General features: G+C 35.2%; 1 protein-coding gene across 1 annotated transcript; it reads right to left on the reverse strand.

Annotated features, from left to right (window-relative positions):
• Positions 1–10640: 10640 nt before the first annotated feature.
• Positions 10641–12485, reverse strand: LOC132037608 (protein ALP1-like). Its single transcript, XM_059428142.1, has one exon. The coding sequence runs from the start codon at positions 12395–12397 to the stop codon at positions 10904–10906; it is 1494 nt and encodes a 497-aa protein (XP_059284125.1). The 5' UTR covers positions 12398–12485; the 3' UTR covers positions 10641–10903.
• Positions 12486–23305: the final 10820 nt, after the last annotated feature.

The raw sequence follows: 23305 nt of genomic DNA on the forward strand, positions 1-23305 counted from the left end.
ATTAGTAGCAGCAGCAGCAGGAGTAGTAGTATTAGTATCAGGTAAGTCAAAATCTTGAAAAAAGGTGAAGAAATTTGGGGAAGGATAATCTTCCAGGGTGGGAAATGGGAAAGAAGAAATTTCCATTAAATATGATTGAATTGAGCTGTGAAAGTATTTGGATTGAAAAAATGTGAACACAAAGAAGAATGAATTGGAGAGAATGAAAGTGGAGGTGTGATTATTATATATGTGGCAGACGCGGTCAAACAGTAAAAGGAAGCGTGTGCGGGGACGCGTTCCTTCTCATTTCAGTTCGTTTTTTACTTAAAGAGAAGATGCCAGCTAGTCCGTACAAGGAATTTCTCGTGTAATGTCCTTTGTACTCGGCTTCCATCAATCCGCAAATACTACGACTAATTTGACTTTTGAGGAAGAAAAAACGAGGCAATCGCTTCGACGGCTATAATCCTTTTGACTATGTGAGAGTGGGGCACATTGTGACATAATCCTATTGGATGATCCGGTTCAGTCGACTTTGACCCCAATTACATATCGATCAGCGAATTTAGAATTTAAAATTTATGAATTTTTATTTATTTTAAATTTTTTAAAAAAGAGACCTACATGGTGACCAAGGAGATTCAAACGCTTGACCAAGAAGGAAGCAAAGCTTAAAGGGTTCCTTCTCGGAACCTACACCAACAACACTTTTTGTTAGTGGATTCTCAAATTGTATTTCTTATATATTACTAGATTTCTCAATACAAATACTAGATCCGCGTGAATTTTTAGGGTTCTCGGGAACTCCCATACAATGGTCTAAATTCGCCCCTGATTACATCTCCTCCAACAAAGAAAAAAGCAGACAAGACTAGTTCCAGTTAGGGGCGTACATGGATCGGGTTGGTTCGGGTTTTTCAAATATCAAACCAAACTAATTGTATCGGGATTTTAAATCTACAAACCAAACCAAACCAAACCAATAAAAGTTGGGCTTTTCAACTTCGAGTTTCTAGGGTTTTTTCGATTTTTTCGAGTAAAATCTTCATATAAAACATATAACTTGTGCTTCAAATATTACTTTAGTCCTAGTAAGATACAAGTATCTACTTAAGAAACTAACACAAAATATAAGATGGGTGATGACATTGCACAAAAATATTCAACAAAAAAGATAATGAAATCACTAAGCCATAATGAAAATGATCAAAATCTAAAGGTACTAAGTCATGCTAAAATAAGTACGGCTAATAAGTATTATTCACATGATTAAATAATAATAAAATAAATCAAATAATGTATTTCCTTTGTCTAAAAATCAATGCAAAACTAAGATTAATAGATATCCAACATTATTGTTATCCCTAGTGTTAGAATTGAATTTCTTTTATTAGCATTAGTATTGATTTGAGCTTTATTTGAATTATTAACATCTATGGGCTATAAAATTTCTTGGACCATTCATTTTTTTAAGTCCAAGCTTGAAATATTTATGAAAAGACAAAAACTACAAAAAATTTAAGAACTATTTATAAATTACATTACTAATAAATGTTTTTATGTATAAAATATTTTTAAAAATTGTATATACGTAATGTCAGGTTGGTTTGGTTCGGTTTGACCTTTTTTAGTTAAAACCAAATCAAAGCCGGGATTTTTTTTCCGGAAAAGGGCCAAAATTACCCCTGAACTTTGGGAAATAGTTCATCCATACCACCCGTTATACTTTAGGGCCAATTATGCCACTGCACGTTTATACTATGGGGTCAATTATACCCTTATGTCTAACGGTACTTGCCACGTGGCATCATCCCGCCCCTTCAAAAATATTTTTCCCTCAAAAAATTCGGGTCGGGTTGGGTTATTTTAGTGGGTAAAAAACTATTTGAGGGGAAAATAATTTTGAAGGGCTGGGATGATGTCACGTGGCAGCTATTAGACATAAGGGTATAATTACCCATAGTATAATATATAGTGGTATAATTGGCCCTAAAGTATACGAAGCGTATGGATGAACTATTTCCCAAAGTTCAGTAGTACTTTTCCATTTTTTTTTTTTTTTTTTCAATACCAAACCAAGTCAAACCAAACCACTAATCGGGTTTTTTTCTCGGTTTGACTCGGATTGTTGGTTTGATGTACATCCCTAGCTGATGTATCATCATGACATTTGCAACAGGGCGGATGTACCATTGTCCGTGCGGATTCATTTGAAACTCATAACTTTCGATATGGAACGTAAATTTATGTGTAAAAATTTATTAAAATTGTAGTAATAAATGGTATGCATAAACCCATAACTTTAAAATATAACGGGTTCAATATTAAAAATCGCAAGAGATTGAATCCGCAAAGTTTAAATCCTGAATCCGCCTATGATTAAGGATGACATTTGAAAAACAGTGGTGCATAGAATTCAATTAAGTGACCCTCTTATCCTAACCTGATCGGAAATTAGGGAGGACATACGAAGAAAACATGAACCAAATTCTCATATAATTGTCTGGATTAAGAAATAGGAAAGAAGAACCTAAATGGAAAAGATATTTATCTCCTTCAACTTGTTACCTAGTTTCAAGTTTAAAGAACAATTTCTTTTCCACAAACTGAATTTTTGACCAAAATAAGCTATTATTTAAACCAATTCACCAAAATAATACGTTTTTAATTTTTTTTACAGAACTAGCATAAACATATTCCTGAGTAACGTATTAGGCATTATTTTATTCAAAAATTCTGACGGGAAAAATAGTCAGGGGTTAACGGTGTTAAAAAGCTAATTAAGTGCTTGTGAGTAACGTATTATGCCTAATACGTTCTTGTCGATGTGACTTTAGAGAATCCGTATACGAGCAATCCTTCTCGTAATACGACATTGATTGATGTTAAAGTCGTAACTCGGAGTTACGATTTTAGGATAAAACGTAGCGACGATTCGTTTCTACCCCAAACTAGGCACGGGCAATCGAATCTTGCGGAGAGAATCACGGCAAATCGGGGAATCCTAGGTCGATTTGACTATAAAACGTGATCAATAGTTACGTTTTAATTGTAAAACGTGACACACGATAACGACACCTTGCTAAAGTCCTCTTCCTTATACTTTTTGAACAAACCACGGATCATTATAAAATATAGTGTATGAAACGAATGTTGAACACATTCCAACAATTTTCGACCAAAGCTTCTACTTGTGTGGCCTATTGTTGGAACAACATTAAAAATTCAACGGTATGAGTTAATTAAGTCAAATATGTTGTAATATGTTAAAATAATACTATAGTTTTAATTTATTTTTGTTATATTAATAATAATAAGTGTCTTATTTTCGCGTGTAGGAGTAAAGATGGCCAATTTTGAACATAATGTGATGGTTGCTTTGTATTGGGGTGGCGAAATAATTCTGAAATGAACGGATTCGGGTATACTGAAGGTGCCAAAATGATTGTTAGCATGTTTATTTCAACGAACTATCTTTGAATTGGTTGAACTATTGCATGAGAAGATGGGGACAAATAGTGAATGTCACGTATATATGATTACGTGAGATGAAAATTGTGGAATCTACGTGAGAGTGCAAAATGTAAAGCGATAAGGTTTGTTACGAAGCTTTGTCATTTTGTGGTGAGGTGATATAATCTCATTTGCTCCTTTCCCCTTTTTGTCATCTTTTTTATTTACCTTTTATTTAAATGTAAAACGAGAAATACTTAATAACTATTCCTAGATAGAGAAAAATATATTATTTAAAAGAAAATAACTAGCTAAACAAAATTAAATCCTAGAAAGCATATTTTTTGTGATTTTTCATTCTTTTGAAACACCAAACTTGTACTCTAGAAATAGTAAATATTTTTGTCCCTCTTCTTATATCAGTAAATAAACCTAATAAATAATATAGAGTAAAATCGACATATCAAGACTAAAATTAAAGAAATATTTAGACACTAGAAGGTGAAACACTCCGGCGAGGATAAAAAATCACGTGTCTACAATCCTTATTGCATACAAGAAACTAATCCCGCTTATGGCAATCTTGTCACAATATATATGAAGTGATAAAAAAGAAAAATGCATAATTTTAGCTTAGTCCTATGGCAAAATATTATTAAGCGACCTGGAGTTTGGTCTTTTTTCCTTATAGTGTATCCTTTTATAAATCAAAATAAAAGCACGTGGAGAAACATATAGTTAGGCTATTTGTAAGGCACATTTGTTTACTAAATTAATCTTTCTTGTCGTAAATATTACTCCATATATCAATAATTACTCAAAACAAAATGCTAAAGATACATATCAGATTTATCAACACAAGGCTGATGGTTCTTCTTAATTGTGAAATATGATGCAAGTGAACAATCCACTAAAAATTGTCATAAAGTATCGTTCGTTGCAGTTGATCAATTTACCACTCAATCACATGCCATTTTGTCATTGTTTGATTTTTGATTTATTGACTTAGTTCGAAATCATGTATCTACTTATAATATATTTTTTCAGCTATTTTAGATAGTTTTGTAGCACGTTGTTTCAAACGTTTTCTAGGAAAAGAAGGACCGCTTTATTTAAATATATTTCACAATGCCATAATTTATAACATGTGTTGCCTATGTATCTAGTATTTTGCGTTATCCATTTAGTTTCCCATAGGCACACAATCCTCTTCTTTTTTCAAGTGTCATGACCCAAAATCACGTGATTGGCACTCAACACTCTATCCGCAGCGAGCGAACCAATCCCATATGATATGACCCAACCATATGCACATAACTCAACATTCAAGTTCCACTATGAAAACCAAGCATGAAACAATGTTTCGGGACCCCAAATTGGGTTGTAAAGTAATTGACATCTGACATTTATTATCCGTCAAGTAAATCATGAACTAGTTGATTTATAATTTCTGATACTTCCAACGTAAGAAATTAATCACTAAAAAACATTATTACTAGTAATGTTTGGAATGCGAATAAAAACTCAACATAATAACGTCAAAAAACTAAGCGATCGACAATCATCGACCTCTAAAACTAAAAATTTGAATGCATAAGCTATGACATTTCCCGAATATAGTATGTAAGTTTAAGAATTAGTTCATAATTTAAAAGAGTCTACTCTGTAGAAAGAAATCAATGGAGTTTGGGAACTAGATAACAAAGTGTAGAATTAATTATGAACCTCATCACTTACATTCCTAACACTTGCCACACGATGTAGTATGTCGGCCAAACCGACTAAGTACCACCTGTAGGGCACCCAGTAAGTCCCGTTGACAACCCATGAAACAAGACTAACCTAGGATAAATAATTACAACAAAATGTAGTGAAGTAAATGAAGCCATTCATTTAACCAACCAATTCAATAAGCGGAAACTGAGTCATGAAATCTAAGCTATGCATTGAAGCTGAATTTAACCGAAGACATGTATTTTAAAAAAGTTTAACAAACAATGACATTTGCAAGTGTGGGAATAGTTGGCCTACCCCTAGCCCTGACGGTATTCACACTTGGGGAGGATGCAATCAAATTGGTATCTAGGTTGACATGACCTGTCGTAAGCCCTTGATCTCACATCTATGATTATCAACATACTTTCCTATCTTCCAAAGGTTATTTCCAACCTTCCGACCTCGAAGAAACCATAGACAACCTAATAAATTATAAAACTTGCATCTCACAACCCATAGACTTTTGTTTGACGTTATCACCTCAAACTCTTTATTTTGCGCAAACTCCAAATCGTCACGGCCCGTTTCAATTTTGCTTTTTGCTAAAATACATATTCTTTTCCAAGTCTTTGTTGGCATCCTCGGAAAAAATCGAACAACATCCCGTCTCGGATTCTCGTGTAGAAATGAAAATATCTTCCTCGTTCTCCAATGTCGTAAGTAGGGTATATCATGACATGGAATTTCGGACACACCATGACCAAATTGATTATGAGGATTTACACCAATATTATTTTGAAGTAAATCTCCACTATCATCGATATATTCATCGATTTACATTTTGCACTCTCACGTAGATTCCACAATTTTCATCTGCACAGAATCATATATACGTGACATTCACTATTTGTCCCCATCTTCTCATGCAATAGTTCAACCAATTCAGCATAGTTCGTTGAAATAAACATGCTAACAATCATTTTGGCACCTTCGGTATACGAATCCGTTCATTTCGCAATTATTTCGCCACCCCAATACAAAGCAACCATCACATTATGTTCAAAATTGGCCATCTTTACTCCTACACGCGAAAATAAGACACTTATTATTATTAATATAACGAGAAAAATAAATTAAAACTATAGTATTATTTTAACATATTACAACATATTTGACTTAATTAACTCATACCGTTGAATTTTTTAATGTTGTTCCAACAATAGGCCACACAGTAGAAGCTTTGCTGAAAATTGTTGGAATGTGTTTGAACATTCGTTTCATACACTATATTTTATAATGATCTGTGGTTTGTTCAAAAAGTATAAGGAAGAGGGACTTTAGCAGTGTGTCGTTATTGTGTGTCACGTTTTACAATTAAAACGTAACTATTGATCACGTTTTATAGTCAAATCAGTCAGAAGGATTCCCAATTTGCAGGATTCTCTGCAAGATTCGATTGCCCGTGCCTAGTTTGGGTAGAAACGTAAGCGTCGATTCGGTTTTATCCTAAAATCGTAACTCCGAGTTACGACTTTAACATCAATCAATGTCAGATTACGGAGAAGGATTGCTCGTATATGGATTCTCTAAAGTCGTTACTGACAGTAACGTATTAGGCATAATACGTTACTCACAATTCTAATTAGCTTTTAACACCGTTAACTTGAGCTATTTTTCCGTCGAAATTTTTGAATAAAATAATGCCTAATACGTTACTCAGGAATACGTTTATGCTAGTTCTGTAAAAAAAATTAAAAACGTATTATTTTGGTGAATTGGTTTAAATAATAGCTTATTTTGGTCAAAACTCCCCACAAACTACCAGCTTCTAGGGATGATGTAAGTCAATAATACTGATTTCATATAAAGACCAAACAATACAATGTTATGCCACCATGCTGAGGAAATGCATTTCTAGCTTAATTAGAGGAAAAAAGGACGAAAAATCTGACATGTTGACCAATTAATAGTTTACATGTTAAATACCTTATTATTGCAGAGAGTGTTTTCATCAGTGCTGTGTGCAGTCAAACATAACTGTTGGTGAGAACACTATACTAACATTAATCTGAAGCGAGTCAACCTAAATGCTTGCCTTTCTTAATTCCGCTAACAGTGTCCACCGGCCAAGTTCTAAACAGAACAGTGGTCCCTATTATAGAATTTTAATCCAACAAAACACACCTCTTGTATTGGTTTTTTCTGGCTAGGACCATGTTATCTTTTTTTCTTTTTCTCTTTGTAGCCAGTTAAGTACTTTGTACATTTAAAAATGAGATTTATATCACCAATATGGACACTCTTAACTATTGTTTGTAACGAGAAAGCTTACTTGCTTAAGTACCACATAAAGTAGGTCGGAAAAAATAAAGGTCAGGGGACATAATATTGCTTCTATGATACTTAGGTTTATTTAAGTGTGACATTTTATTACAAAAAGATAGTATTTAATAACCTCTTAACAAGAAGTTTGAGTATCCATTTTAATGCCTTAAATTGAAGCAGAGCGAAATGGGAAATGAAACTTTAGGGTCACACCAGTCTAAGCCTTGATGGTCAAACTGTCGCGACCCATTTTGGCTAAGTCGTGCGGCCACTTATCTTTCCCACCTCGGTAAGCGAACTCTCAACCCAACGATAATAAAGGCATAAATAAATCAATTTAGCGGAAGAGAATAATTCACGTAAGTCTTATGATAATAATATAGAAGAAAGTGCGAAAATAAGAAATACACCCAGGGTCTGGTCTAATCCATACAAGAGCATCTAAATGAAAATATACAATTCTGGAATATAATAATACATCAAGTCTGTATATGTCTCAGAATGAAAAAGTAAGACATAGTAAGAGGAGTCTTCAAGGTAACGAACGTCTCGTGCTCACCCTGGAAACTAACCACGGGAGATGGAAGCAGATCCAACCTGGAACTCTGCATTCATAAAAGAATGCAGCAAGTGCAAGTCAGTATAAAACCACAGTACTGGTAGGTATCACCAGCCGACTAAGTATAGCTAACATAATTCAGATAATAAAGCAGGATAGACAGATAAATCAACAAGTATAAGTCAAACACTGATCATAACCAAGTATCCCTCATTACCTAGGTTGAAGCATCTAAACCCAAATGTGCCAAGTTTCAATATGTCCAATCCAAAATCAACAACACAACTAAATCACCAGATCATCACAATATAAGCCAAAATGCAGTGCAATACAATGATGTAAGAATGCCAATGCAATGTTATGTACACATGTACTCCGGACGGAAGTATCGACGTCCCGGTAGCACAACCCATAGGGGACCCGCGAAGTCCATGTACTCACTCAATCCACGATTCCGGGACAGTCATCGGACTCTCACATCACTCCACACAATCCAGGATTCCGGGACAACCACCGGACATCGGACTACTCACATCACTCGCACACAATCCACGATTCCGGGACAACCATCGGATATCGGACTACTCACATCCCTCTCTTGCAAACTGAGCTCAGCTCATCACAATATTTTATCAAGTATCAACAATGTATCAACAATATATCATGAGAGATGTGAATGCGTACGATGTATGAGTCAACATGAATAATCAGATCAATATCACAAGTACCAAGCATGGGTACGCCAACAATATCATGAAAGACTACGCGAGTCATATAGAACACTATCCTCGTAATCAATGCCAACAAGGGAGGCACCACAATATCATGAACAAAATATCTCAATAGTCTCCAACATCTACTATCACTACGCGGCATCAAGCCCACAACAATTAAACAAATCAATCACAACGGGGTAGCTAGCCCCAATCACACAACAGGGCCTAACCTAATACAATATCCAGCCCAACTTCATACCCAAAGGTTTACATGCTTTCTCTGACAATATAATCTAAATATATGTTTCGCTACACGAAGTCTCACCAAGGGTAAGCCATAACCTACCTGGATGGCCGAACAACAAAACATCAACAATCACTCCTTCGCTTTCCCCTTCCGCTGAGCCTCAAGATCAAGAATGTCTAGGCATATTCGAAATCTAAATTAGAAATCATGAAGATCAATACCTATATTGCTATCATTCAATTTAGGTCAAAACCCAACCCCAGAATTTGGGGAAACGAGGCTCACAAGGTCAAAACGAGAAATTTGGGGCTAAAATATCAAATTAAACGCTAGGTGATCAAAACTCATCAACTAATTGCTAAATTAACTCAAGGATTCACCCAATTTCGAAATTCAAGCAAAACCCCCAATTTTGGGTAGAAACCCTAACTCTTAGATTCAAAAATTCAACATTAATAATGGGAGATATATGATTAACAACCTTAGATACATCATAATCTAGCATAAACCCAATCAATTTCATCATTAATAAGCCTAGATAGAAAATCCATCAAACCCCACTTTTAATCTTCCATTACTAATGAACTAACAAGGAAAAGGGGTTCTAAGATGATTAGGATTAATGAATTAGCAAGAAGGTTAGGAGGACTTACCACCAAGAACTTTAACCAATAATCCCCAAGAATAGTTCCCAAGCGCTCAAATTTCGTAATGGTATTAAATGATAGACTAAGGGCTTTTAACACTTCATTTAATGAACTAACTACCCGTCACCCGATTTCGCGACACTGATACCGCTCCAGCGGTACCATGACCGCTACAACAGTCATGCCCAATTGGCAAGGACCACTCCAGTGGCAGGGTGACCACTTCAGCGGTACCGCTGCCGCCAAAGCGAGCACCAGACACCAGAAACTTCCCCCCAAGTTTCACACTTCAACTTGAATTTCCGATTAATTCTCGAGGCCATCTGCTCACAAACCACATACACAGACACACATAAAAACACGCTACGAACGCGCTCGTGGCCTCGGAATTCCCAACGGAGGTCTCGTTGACCGAGTCAACCCCCGATACCTCAATTCCAACTTCCCAACCCAAGTCCCAAAATGCATCCGAGTGCATTGGGAATCAAACCAGATATACACACAAGTTCTAAACGACCATCCGGACCTCTCGGAATCGACGGATTTTCGAAAAAGGTCCGTTTACCTAAAAGTCAACTTTGAGTCAACTCTTTTTCGCTTAAAGCCCAAATTTCACAAAAAGTCGCTCGAATCAAATCTAGACACCTCGGGAAGCGTGTCAACGGTCCCCTCGGGTCAAAAGTGAGCTAACCAAGCTCAGAAGAGGGACGGAAGTGCCGGAAGGACTATAACGACCAAACGGGTCGTTACACAAATTAAAGGAAATGCTTTTGTTAAAACTAGTTCCTTCCTGTGAAACAAGTATCCACTATCCTATCTACATGAATTATTATTTATTGGTGAGGTAATTGACTATTAGGGTGTAGAAGTTCATTAATAAAAAAATGTCCGGAGATTATCATGAAGTACAGATTAGAGTAAAGCCCTGAACCGTGCAAGTCTCTCAAGTTTCTCTATGATTCAGAATTATAAACAGAAGAAGCAAAACACATAAATAATGTAACAACAATTCAAGTTTAATTTGGTATCAAAAATTTTGCATTTCTGTCAGAAAGTACACCCAATACATGTCGGTATCCAATCCTTCAGTAAATCAAATCTTCTATAAGAGTTTACAGTATTGTACTTATTCTATAACATGACATCAAATGCCATACAAAAAACTCACCCCCTGCCCGTTATAGAAAAAAACTTGAGCCAATCCTTGAAACAGGATACAAAATTTTGGCAAAGTTAAAAACATAAGTACTATTTGTTACTATAGGAAATTGGTGCCAGCGTGGTTATGGTGTAAGAGCTTGTGAGCAATCTGATCCCTAGCCTTCACAGCATTCATTGATCTGACTATATTTTCTGGCACCATTTCATCATCAAACAAATCAAACCTTAAATCTTGGCTTAATTCTTCACCTCTCATCTCACAAATATTGTGCAATACACAACAAGCCCCAAGAACAACAGGCAAATCTTGAAGTTTCACTTCTGTTCTCTTCTGCAAGCAACTCCACCTTGCTTTCATTCGCATAAACGCTTCTTTAGCAACCTTTTGAATGTCTCCAACTTTCTCATTAAAAGCATGTTGAGTCCAAGTAAGATTTTGTCGAGTATAAGGAGCCAAAACCCAATCCATTAATGGAAACCCCGAATTTCCAACAACATAAACATCTTTCAACAACCCCCTATTTGCTCTTTGAAAAAGAGCTGATTTTTCCAAGACTTTGTCATCAGACATTGAACCAGGCCAACCGATACAAACGTCAGTAAAAATCCCTTTAGGATCAACAACACCTTGAACTGTAACAGAATATGAAGTCTTTTGATTCCTCTCTGTATGCCTTTTGTTGAAATAAGCAGCTACACTTACCTTTGGTGCAATAATTGGAACATGTGTTGTGTAAATTGATCCACCAACATTTGGCATCCCAGATAACATCTGAAATTCCTGTTTGATTTCATTCATCTTGTTATCATTAGGCCATTGAACAAATTTAGGCATGAGTACACCTTTAATAGCAGTGCAAACTTCAAGAACAAGCTTGTGACACGTTGATATGCCAAGACCAAAACGCTTTGAAACTTCACGAAGTGGTTCACCTGTAGCTAATCTCCAAATGCACACAGCAACCCGTTGACGAACTGGAATTGCTTGACGTAGCATTGTGTCTTTTTTTGTCACTACTGATTCCAATTCATCACATATCATATCAAATGTTGCTTTGCTCATTCTAAACGCTTTTTTAAACTCTTCTTCAGGGAAATCAGGACTATTGCATTGTTCCCACCATGCTTTTGACCTGTCTTTTACCCATAATCTCCTTTGTTGTGGTGGCTGAGAATTAGACTCCTCTTCAGTTGAGATAAATTCAGTTGAATTTTGACGACCCCTTTTGTTGTTATTAACCACCAATGGCTTTGGGGCTTCCATTTCTTGATTCGAAAAGTCAACAGATTGATTTGCAAATGACTGATCCATTTTTGGGTTAATTTTCTCTTCTCGTTGGTTGTCAAATCCCAAGAATTTGCTCAGTATATCTTCAACAACTGGATTGAAATCAAAATCAAAATCAAAATCATCAGTTCTTGGTTTCTTGGGAAGTGGTTGAGAAGCAAAAGTACTAGTAGTAGTAGGAGGAGGAGGAGGAGCAATAGTAGTAGTAGTAGTGTCAGGCAAGTCAAAGTCTTGAAAAAAAGTGAAGAAATTTTGGGAAGTATAATCTTCTTGGGTGGGAAATGGGAAAGAAGAAATTTCCATTATATATCTGAAAAGTGTATTGAATTTGAGGTGTGAAAGTTATTGAATTGAGAGAATTAAAGAATGTGAACACAAAAAAGAAGGAATTGGAGCAGAATGGAAATGGAGGTGTGATATATATACGTTGCAGACACGGTCATATGAGTAAAAGGAAACGTGTGCAGGACGTACGTTGTTAAGGAAGTTTCTGGGTATGGGGTGAGTGGGGTGAAAACGGGGGTGGGGTAAGGGGGGGGGGGGTTTGACGGTGACTTGGACTGAGAAATGGACAAAATCGGCGTTTAATAAAGAAGCTTACGCGGCTGGGGATGTAAGAAACCAAAAGGCATCATTTTGGCCACGTTTGGAAATTCAGCGAGGAAGAAGGAACTTTCCCAAATAATTCCTTTGATAACTTTTGCCAGATAAACTTATTTATCTATGTTTAGGAATAATTTAATTTTGTATCTAGTCAAGTAAATTTCTAGAATTTATTTTAGTATACAAATTTAAAAATCTTCTTTTCATTCTTAAATTCCACAATCAACACACAATCAAACAATGTCACATAGATTGGGTAGACAGAACAATACATTATTATAATAATACAATAAACGTTTTAAACATAATATTATTACTTAATATAATACTCTATTATTATGTAATATTATTATTGAGTCAATATTTTTTACTTAATAACTTAATATTATACTTTTATTTTGTGTTGGCAATTTGGCTCCAGAGATTTTGCGGCTAGACGTAATTACCAAATCACGATGATTTGTGAAGTTGAAGTTTGTTTGAACGTCTGATTTGGATTTCTTAAATGTATTTTTTTTATAGACATTAAAATCCCACAAGTTATGAAAACCATAAAAACTTTCTCAATTCTTATACAATCTTCCAAACGAAAATAAGTCACAGTTCATAACAAAATTAATACACTACTAGAAGGCCTTCTCTCAAAAATACAACATCAATTGATCAAACTTTAGTTCAATAAAATGAAACATTGAACGCAAGGTGCTTATAAAGTTAACTACTCTTTAATATAATCGCTCTAAATACCATTGCAGTAACAGAATTTGTTATAAATATAATATCAACTTGTAGATCTTTTAATATTAATATTTGATATAAATGGTTGATATATATACCAACTTATGGATCTATTTACAAAACATAAACTTATGGGACAACTTTACATTTAAAAAATTTGAAATCTTAATTTGGAATCCCAAATCATGCTTTTTTGAATGATTTGGTTCATCTCATGAGATGAAAATCGCATGTCCGAACACTTACTTATAACGTACTTACAATTTATTTTATTTTTTATTCTATTTATGACAAGTAATTGATGACCTCCGAAATCTAGTTTATCCACCACATTTAGCCTTTGTGATCTAGTATACTCCACATTTTGTCTAAATAAAGAGGTAGTAAAAAGGAGTTAAATGCATATTATCAGAAATATAATAACAACATTTTAGAATTAATCTTCCCACCAATCCTTCGTAGATGGATATATTGAATCATTTACGATCTGAATAAAAAATTAGTTATTGTATTATCTTCAGATCTCTTATATATAAAAATAAAAATAGCTTATAAAAAAGATATAAAAATGAAAAATAGACTATAAAATTAATTGGTGAAAGAAAATAAAAAGTGACATCCATATCATATTCTACAAGGAGAGACTGTGAACGTTTTGGATTAGACGGGCTTATGATTCTAACATAAAACGCTTTTATTTTTTAAGTGTTTTATGGTAAGGGCCAAAAGCCATTTTATTGCATAAAATAAGCCCAAAAAATAATTGGCGCATTTGACTTAGCTTATCTAAACGCTTATAAGTTTAAAAACATAATTAAACCCAAAAATATAAGTTAGTCTACCCAATTTTTTTTTTTTTTTTTTTCGCTTATAAGTCAAGCGCCTTTTTTAGCTGTTCAGTCGTCAAATTTTTAAAGCCATTTTGTGCTTAAAATAAGCCCCCAAAAAATTAATTGGGTTTGTTTGGCTTAACTTATCTAAAGCGGGCTATAAAAAACGTTTTTATAAGCCAAAAAAAAATAAGTTGGACTACCAACTTTTTTTTTTTTTTTTTTTTTTTTTTGCTTATAAGCTGTTTAAGAACTATAAAACTACTTTTTAAATCATCAAACGGGCTCTTTTAAGTCCATCCAAATAGGCTCTATGAGTCTATGATGGATAGTGATAAGTTGGTACTTTACCATTTTCTACATGATATTCGGAGTTTTTATTGTGTTAATGGATAAAAATAGTACACTTATTATAATTTTATTGTATAATTATGGTCGTATATGTTCGAAAAGAATTTTGGTTGAAAAACAAGTCAAAAAAAGGTTAAATTGAAGAAAACGAGAAAAACTAGCTAGAAGAGCAAAGAGTGACCGTAAAACATAAATCTGAAAATTTGAAGGTTATTTTTGTCATTCTTTATCGAGAAAATTATGGAATTCATAAAAGCAAGACATTGGAGACATAATTGTCATCTTTGGCCGTTTTTCGAAACCTAGAGTTCATCAACAACCCACTTGTATGAGAAAGATTGGTACCTTAACGGGCGATTACGTCTCTTTCTTCAATTTTTGTTTTATATGAATATTTAGTCATGTAGTTGTTAATCATTCGATTGAATATTGTATTCAGATCTTATTAAAATACTTCCGTTGTGCAAGCTGATGGTGAGGAAAATAATGCAGTACGAATCGAGTGGTCTTATGCATAAACATGCTAACAGTAAAGACAGTAGAAGCATGATTAGACACATTTACCTCCAAATTAGTGGCGGATGTAGCATGATAGGTTGGGGTTTGATAATGAATCGAATTGGAGAAGAACCAATTCAATCCAAAAACGCGAAATTTAAAGATACGAAGAAAAGGGGATGAGAAAAGAGGATAAATACTTGACCTGAATGGGGGAAATCCTATAGACAAATCTAGGTATATGAAACCTAAACCCTTCTAATTTGAATTCAACAACCCAAAAGAACCAAAGCAATATGAATTCAAGGCAAGATAGTTTGATGAAATCCACAAACGAACAATCTTCATGAAATCATTGGAAATAAACGGCTAAAGACCAACAATGGAATCCACCATCAATCTACTAAACTAAATGCAATCCCTAGCTAAACAAACTAACTTTTATAATCTTATCATCACTCAATTATTCATCATCCAAAATCTAAGTAATGAAATGAAAGACAAGTTATATATACAAGCTAAGTAAATAAGACTAATAGACAATTACAATGCTACCCTTAATGAAATAAGGGCATTGTTTGACTAGCCTTTCTCTTGAGTGTTTTCCATTCAAGTTACTGGCCCTCAATGTCAAACACGTGCTTCCCGTACATAGATGGCCCTCTAATCAAACTTGCATGCATGGCCTTCTTGCAAGCATTACCTTCGTTGCACAAGTAGCCAACTCCCGATCTTGTCCAAGTTTGCGAATGTATCCAATTTGCAGAAATGTCCCTATTTGCACGTTTGGCCACTTTGCGCATTTGGTCCCCTTTCTAGTAAATTTTCTCTTCAATCAACTCCCAAGCCACCTTCGACACATCATAAGCCATCTTGTGTGGCTTGTAGGAGCCTCCAAAGGCCTTCAATGCTATCCTTATCATCCATGCCGCTGTAACTTGAAGTTCCATAACTTTGCTTTGGATGTAAGTCTTTAGATGAAGTGTGCCATGTAGGATCATATCATCCTCCCCTTCTTCAAAAGGATTAGTCCTCGAATCCGAACCTAGAAAAACCCAAGGGAAGACACACAAAAACATACTCCTCAAGAATTGAGGGTTAGCACAAAGTAATAACCACACATACATGCCAAGGATGCACAAATTTGTTGTACAACCACACATCAATAGCAATCATGACTAACAAGTGCACACATGAGGTATCAAGAAGTTGATTCCTCCAAGGTTCATGACATAAGAATGAAGTAATAAAACCAATGGATGCAAAATACAAAGCATGTAATACTACATTGGTTCTATTTGACATGAAGCACTATGGAAACTCATTTTCCAAACAAGGTGTTCCTAAATCCAACAAGGTAACACCCGGGTCAAATGGGAAGTATAGCCACCTACTAAGGTCAATAAAACAACCAACTACCCCACAAGTACCTTCCCCAATATAAGATGCACCTCCAACACAAATAAGAGCGTCATCATATGCAAACAAGTAATAAAGAAAGGTATCACTTAAGACAACTTCCTCATCTATGTCATCCCCCAATGTAGCCTCACTATTAGGTTCAAGAATAAGATTATTCGGTAGGCTATTATGAAGTTGAACATGAAAGGAAGAATTTCCAATTTCTAAACAAGAATCACTTTCCTTTGTAACACTTTCCTTCCCTACAAATAGATCACAATCCTTCAAAGGAAGATCTCCATCATGGGAAAGAGTGTCATCACTCCATACTGGTTACATATCAAAAGATAGTCTCCAAAAGAAACTAAATGCTCAATATTACCAACATTCCACTAGGTTCATCCTTCCCAATAATCATGTCAATATCAAATAACGCATTATCTGTAAAGAGAGAAGGATCAATTAACATTGAAGTATCAAAGCATGCAATTCCACTCTCATAAAGACAATGGTCACTTTCCACAATACTTTCATGCACACGACTAGGTAAATGATCATTTGTACCAACATCATCACTAAATTGAGGGTCATTAAGCAGATCAAAAGGTTCCTCAAATAGTGGATTTTCATAGCAAACAAATTGATCAACACAATCAACCACACTAGTTGGACGCAAATTGATCTTGTGTAGAAGAATCGATCATCGCTTAGATCAACTAGCGGGTGTCCTAACAACTCACATGTCAATGTACTAACATGAAAATCAAGAGAATCAACACTAAGTGGACACAATTTGAACTAAAAAAAAAAGTCAACATAGTCATCAATAGGATCAACTAGTGTTGGACCATCCATTTCAACGACATTGTCAATTGTCATTATAGCACTAAGCTCATCACAAGGCAAAGACTCATTAAGCTCAATTAAGGACAAGCCATCAATTACACTCACTTCAACAACATGATCAATCACATCATTTGTGGTGTTAAGATTAGCTATTTTACCTTGAAGTTCACATTCACCTCTTTTGCCTTGGGTTTCAACTTTGGAGCTTGTTTGCTCCTTTGGGAAGCTCTCAACCACCTCAAGAACCTTCAAAGGTTGAGAGTCATCATTAGGTTTTCTTCCGAGAATACCTGCACTATCATTAAGACCACTAGAGAAGAAAGAAAAGTCATAAGGGTTAGATAAAGGCTGTGACAACTCCCTCACATCACTCCTCACATCCTCTCCTTTTTCCTCTCTAGAGTTGTCATTTTTCACCCTTTTACTCCTCTCAATCTTTTCTCTCACAGTTTGTTGGGCCTTGTGGACTTGTTCTTGCATTTGGAGAACTAGCTCTGTCATTTCCTTGAGGTTTTCTTTTGCCCCTTTTATATTATCTCCTATGCACTTGAAGTCTTCTCTTATCTCCTCGAACCCACCACTTGTGCCTGTCTCTTTTTTTGGGTTTATTCCTCGCTTGAGGCCCCTTATTCCTCCTACTTCCTTCACCTATCGTCACTCTTCTCCTACCTTCCATAACATAACCACCTTGAGAACATGGTAACCTCAGATTAGGATAAGAGTAACGATTCATTGCATTCCTTGAGCAGGGATAAGATGTCGGATTTGAGTAACCGCCATAAGGACTTCCATACCCGACATGTTGGTCATCTCCCCTCAACACTTCTCTCCTCCTACCCTCCACATCATAACCATATTGGGAACATGGTAACTCCGGACAGATAAGAATTATTCATTGTGTTTCTCGATGAGGAAATGTATACTCTCTCTTTCTAGGCGGACTCTATTCGGCCCAATCCACACACTTATACCTTTTTGCTTGGAATAGGAAGTATCACAAGCCGATGTACGTGAATATCTACAAGAAGATCCCTCATAAGAATTATATGCAATCCAATTATCTTCACAAGTATATGCACCACAAAGCGCATAGCCATTAGGCTCATAATCATCACATTCTTCCCATTCTTGCAAATTCTCACCGAGTGGTTCATATCGAAAGTGTGAGGAAGGAGCATACCTCAATTCGCCCCCATGTCCATGGCGTGTAGTATGAGACTCTTCATGCTCACATCCACCATAGGACTCGTCGTGATACTCATCTACTCCTTCTTCTTCATAAGCCTCATGAGGTGTTGCCTCACAATTGCCCTCGGAGTAGTATTCTCCACCCTCGTACAAGTTATGATCACATCGACCATATTCTTCATTCGGTCTATGAGCACCATCACCATCATATTCATTGTAAGAATAGTGATGCTCATATCCCATGTCATCTCTCTTATAGCCTCCATCACCCTCATAGTCATACCCTCCATTGCTAGAGGCATAACCTTCAAAATCATCTCCACATGACTCGGAAGCTATGGATGACATCCTTATCTCTCCTTATCCTTGTGTCTCCTCTTCGTATACCTACAAAACGAGCAAACAAGATTAGTAGCAAAAGCTCATCACGTCACTCGTATTTGCACTCAAACTTACCTCTCAACCTAAGCTTCTTCCAAGGTTGGTCAAGAATCCTTTTAATCCAATTCAATTCACAAGATTGCTAACCTTTGTGGAGGAATAGATTTTTGTTAATCGAAAGATGGACGACTCGATAAAGCAAAAGAACTTGAGCCAAAGAAGTTTCAACGAGGTTAAAACGAGAAAAGCTTGAAAAAGAATTAGCACGAAAGAAAGACGGACTCAAGAACTAGCATACATAAGCAGGACAATTACTAAGTGCACACTAGTTGTAGGGAACAAGAAAAAAGAAATGCTTAAATTGGGAACGAAATAAAATTTCGGGCCCGAGTAGGTGATAACTTGAAAACATGGCCGTGAAGCCCCAATTGATCTAAGGTATCAATTTGAAATAATGAAATTTTTGAAATTTCTGTACTCTTTTTTTTTTTTTTGCTCCCTATCAAAGGATTAGGGACGCAAAACCAACAAGCAATCCCAAGAAATTTTCTGGAATTGAAATGAATTAAGAACAAGATTTGAGGCTTGGGAAATCAAAGAAAAGAGATGGAAGTGAAAGAAATCAAACCAAGAATTACGGTTGAAATACCCTTTATACGGTTGGAAATGAGTGATATACGGTCCGTATATTTTTGACGGTCCATCAATAGGACCGTATATTGGCAACAGTAGCTTGTGAATGGTAGCTCCAATTTACGGTGGGAATTGTACGGGCCGTATATTTTATACGATCTGTATATACTCAACGTATATCAAGAATAGTAAGCTCGTAAAATTGTACTCAATCTACGGTGGGCTTTATACGGTCCGTATAGTAAATACGGTCCGTCAAATTGTATCTGTAGATCTTTAACAGTGTCCTATGTTGTTGGATGCAATTTTATGTCCTCAATATACGGTTCGTCAATTGTATACGGTCCGTGAAATTGGACCGTATATGGCCTTTTGGAATGACGTCTTGTTCGTCGTATATGAACTTTGGCTAGGTTTTCTTGACCTTTTCTTGACTTGTTGGACCCACACAACCTAATATTTTCCCTTTTGGGGTAGAAAAACACCTTTTGACAACTTTGAAAAAATATTTTGGATCAAACGCACCCTTTGGTCATCTTCTTCCTTATGAAGATATGAAGATCTTCAAGAACATCAAGAACATTGAAATTTTCAATGTACCCCAAATCAACTGTTTTTTTGTCTCAAATTTCAGATCTAAGCTCCATTTGATTTGGAGAACAAAGCCCACTAACCAATTAGCTTCAATTTCAACTCAATCACCAAACTCACTTTTTGAGTTTTTCAAGTTCTTCAAGGTCAACAATGGTGATTGACTCAAACTTTAACCAAATAGCTTCAAACTATGTATATGGCTAGTCTTCACCTCAATAAACTCAAATCCAACCTCAAAAACAACAAAATCAAACCACAAAAATAATTTTCGATTTTTTTGTTGATTTTCGAAATTTTCAAATTTTTATATTTTCTCAAATAAGAAGAACCTAGGATTAAGGATTGTAGAAATAAACCTTTAACCCAAGCTCTGATACCAAATGATGACGAATCAAATTGGGGAAGAACCAATTCAATCCAAAAACGCGAAATTTAAAAATACGAAAAAAAAAGGCTGAGAAAAGAGGATAAATACTTGACCCGAATGGGGTGGAATCCTATAGACAAATCTAGGTATATGAAACCTAAACCCTTCTAATTTGAATTCAACAACCCAAAAGAACCAAAGCAATATGAATTCAAGGCAAGATATTCGGATGAAATCCACAAACAAACAATCTTCATGAAATCATTGGAAATAAACGGTTCAAAGACCAACAATGGAATCCACCATCAATCTACTAAACTAAGCTAAACCCTAGCTAAACAAACTATGATAATCTTATCATCACTCAATTATTCATCATCCAAAATCTAAGTAATGAAATGAAAGACAAGTTATATATACAAGCTAAGTAAAGAAGACTAATAGACAATTACAATGCTACCCTTAATGAAATAAGGGCCTTGTTTGGCTAGTCTTCTTAGTGTAGTCTTCCATTCAAGAATTGGCCTTCAATGGCCAAACACGCCTCTCCTTGCATAGATGGCCCTCTAATCAAACTTGCATGCATGACCTTCTTGCAAGCATAACCTTCGTTGCACAAGTAGCCAACTCCCGATCTTGTCCAAGTTTGCAAATGTATCCAATTTGCAAAAATGTCCCTGTTTGCCCACTTTGCGCATTTGGTCCCCTTTCTAGTAGCTTCTTCTTCAATCAACTCCCAAGCCACCTTTCATACATCATAAGCCATCTTGTGTGGCTTGTAGGAGCCTCCAAAGGCCTTCAATGCTATCCTTATCATCCATGCCGCTTGTAGAGCTTGAATTTCCATAACTTGGCTTTGGATGTAAGTCTTTAGATGAAGTGCGCCATGTAGGATCATATCAGGGTTCAATTGAACCCATAACTTTCGACGCGGTAATTTATGAGTAACAATTTATTAAAATTACTATAAATAATAGACATGAACTCATAGCTTTTAAAATATGGGTTCAAATTAAGAATCCTTAAAGGTTGAACCCATAGAGTTTAAAGCCTAGATCCGCCTTAGCTTTAAATGATGGGTGCACTACCTAGAGTGACATGGAGAAACTTGCTATTGCACAACTCAGCCAAGCCAAGAGCAACATTTTTGATGTCGTTACAAGTTCAGAATAGGTTGTTAATATGTGATGATTGTGGTTGAGTGATTTTATACGAGAAAAGCCCTAAGTTGAGTGATTTTATTAATACAAAATAAAATTGAATGATCTTACTGCATAATTCTTCATAATTGAGTGATCTTTTGAGACATTCACCTGATGAGTTGGTTAGAACCAAAACATACTTTTAAAGTTCAAGGAGTTTCAGTTTAGCAATTACTGACTGGGGGAGAAATTGGTCGTTGTGAAGTCAAAAAAATATTTTTGTTTCTTTTATGACGTCAATTCACGTTTATGTGACTACATTAGCGTGACATTAATTGATGACAACATATTTGAAGATAACTCTTTTTCAACACAAAGCTTAGTTCAACACGTTATAAAAGTGATTATTAAATTGACTATCATATCTTGTTGAACAACATTATAATTAATAATTGACAGATCATAAGAGATCATACCTTTAATATAGCCCGGTTGTTGCTTTTTCCAGAAAAAAAGGGTTTTGCTTTGACCCACACAGTATATTTATGATACTAATTGACAATTTAAGTGTGGGACACTATACAACTACTACTACTACTACATTACTTTTTAATTCTTTTTAATCAAATATCTAAGGCAGGTAGGCAACTGAAAATTCAAAGTCTTCTTAACGAAACACCTGTCTCTTCAATTTGATATAACTAAATAAAAAAAGAGATGTAAATAATTATGAAACACGTTGGTATTATATACATTATTTATAGGTTGCTTCGAGAGATTAGAACAGGAAATAAGCCAGAAAGGAGATAGCAGAGATCTTTGGTCACGTTTTAAAGTCGAGGAATATAGATAATTTAGAGAATGTTATCAAAACATTAGATTTGGCATATTAAAGATTCTCTTTTTTCTTTTTTTCGTTTTCCAAATTTGCAAAGTGTAAAACACAAACTAGCTGCCTGCCTCGCAACTTTATTATCTTTACCTTTTCCTCCCATTTTAAAAGAAATAAAGTTTTTACTGTTTATTATGCTAAACTCCAAGATTGCTTAAATGATTTTTAAGAAACAAGCCTATTTATTAGTTCTAATAGAATGATGGTTGTGGGATTAAAAGAACCAATTTTGGGACATTTGAATGATCTATACTCATGGGCGGATCCAGAAATTGAAGTTTATGGGTTCCAATAAAATCTAATTAATACTTCCTCCGTCCCAATTTATGTGGCATCTTTCAGATTTTGAGAGCCAAAAGAGTTTTACTCTGACCTCTATTTTTTCATGCGCCTTTTAATATTTTGAATTGTGACTTATAGTACTTTTTACGTAGTTTCCAAATATGTAAATTTTAATTCAAAAAACTTAAAGATTTCTTGTCCGAATTTACGGTCAAAAATTAAAAGTTTGACTCTCAAATTCAAATCATGCCACATAATTTGGGACCGAGGAAATATAAAATTTTGTGATTAAATCGACTCTCACTTCATAATTTCAACCTATTTGAATACGAAAATTGAATTTAAAAAAAATAACCAAACAAATTAACTTCCAAAAGAAAAAAAGAACCCTAAAACCCAACGAATTAGGCAATCAAAAACGAGAAAGACAAAAAGGTATTAGCTTCCATGAAGTCTGTATAGTGT

This window comes from Lycium ferocissimum, chromosome 11, assembly GCF_029784015.1.
Source record: "Lycium ferocissimum isolate CSIRO_LF1 chromosome 11, AGI_CSIRO_Lferr_CH_V1, whole genome shotgun sequence".
Lineage (NCBI taxonomy): Eukaryota > Viridiplantae > Streptophyta > Magnoliopsida > Solanales > Solanaceae > Lycium > Lycium ferocissimum.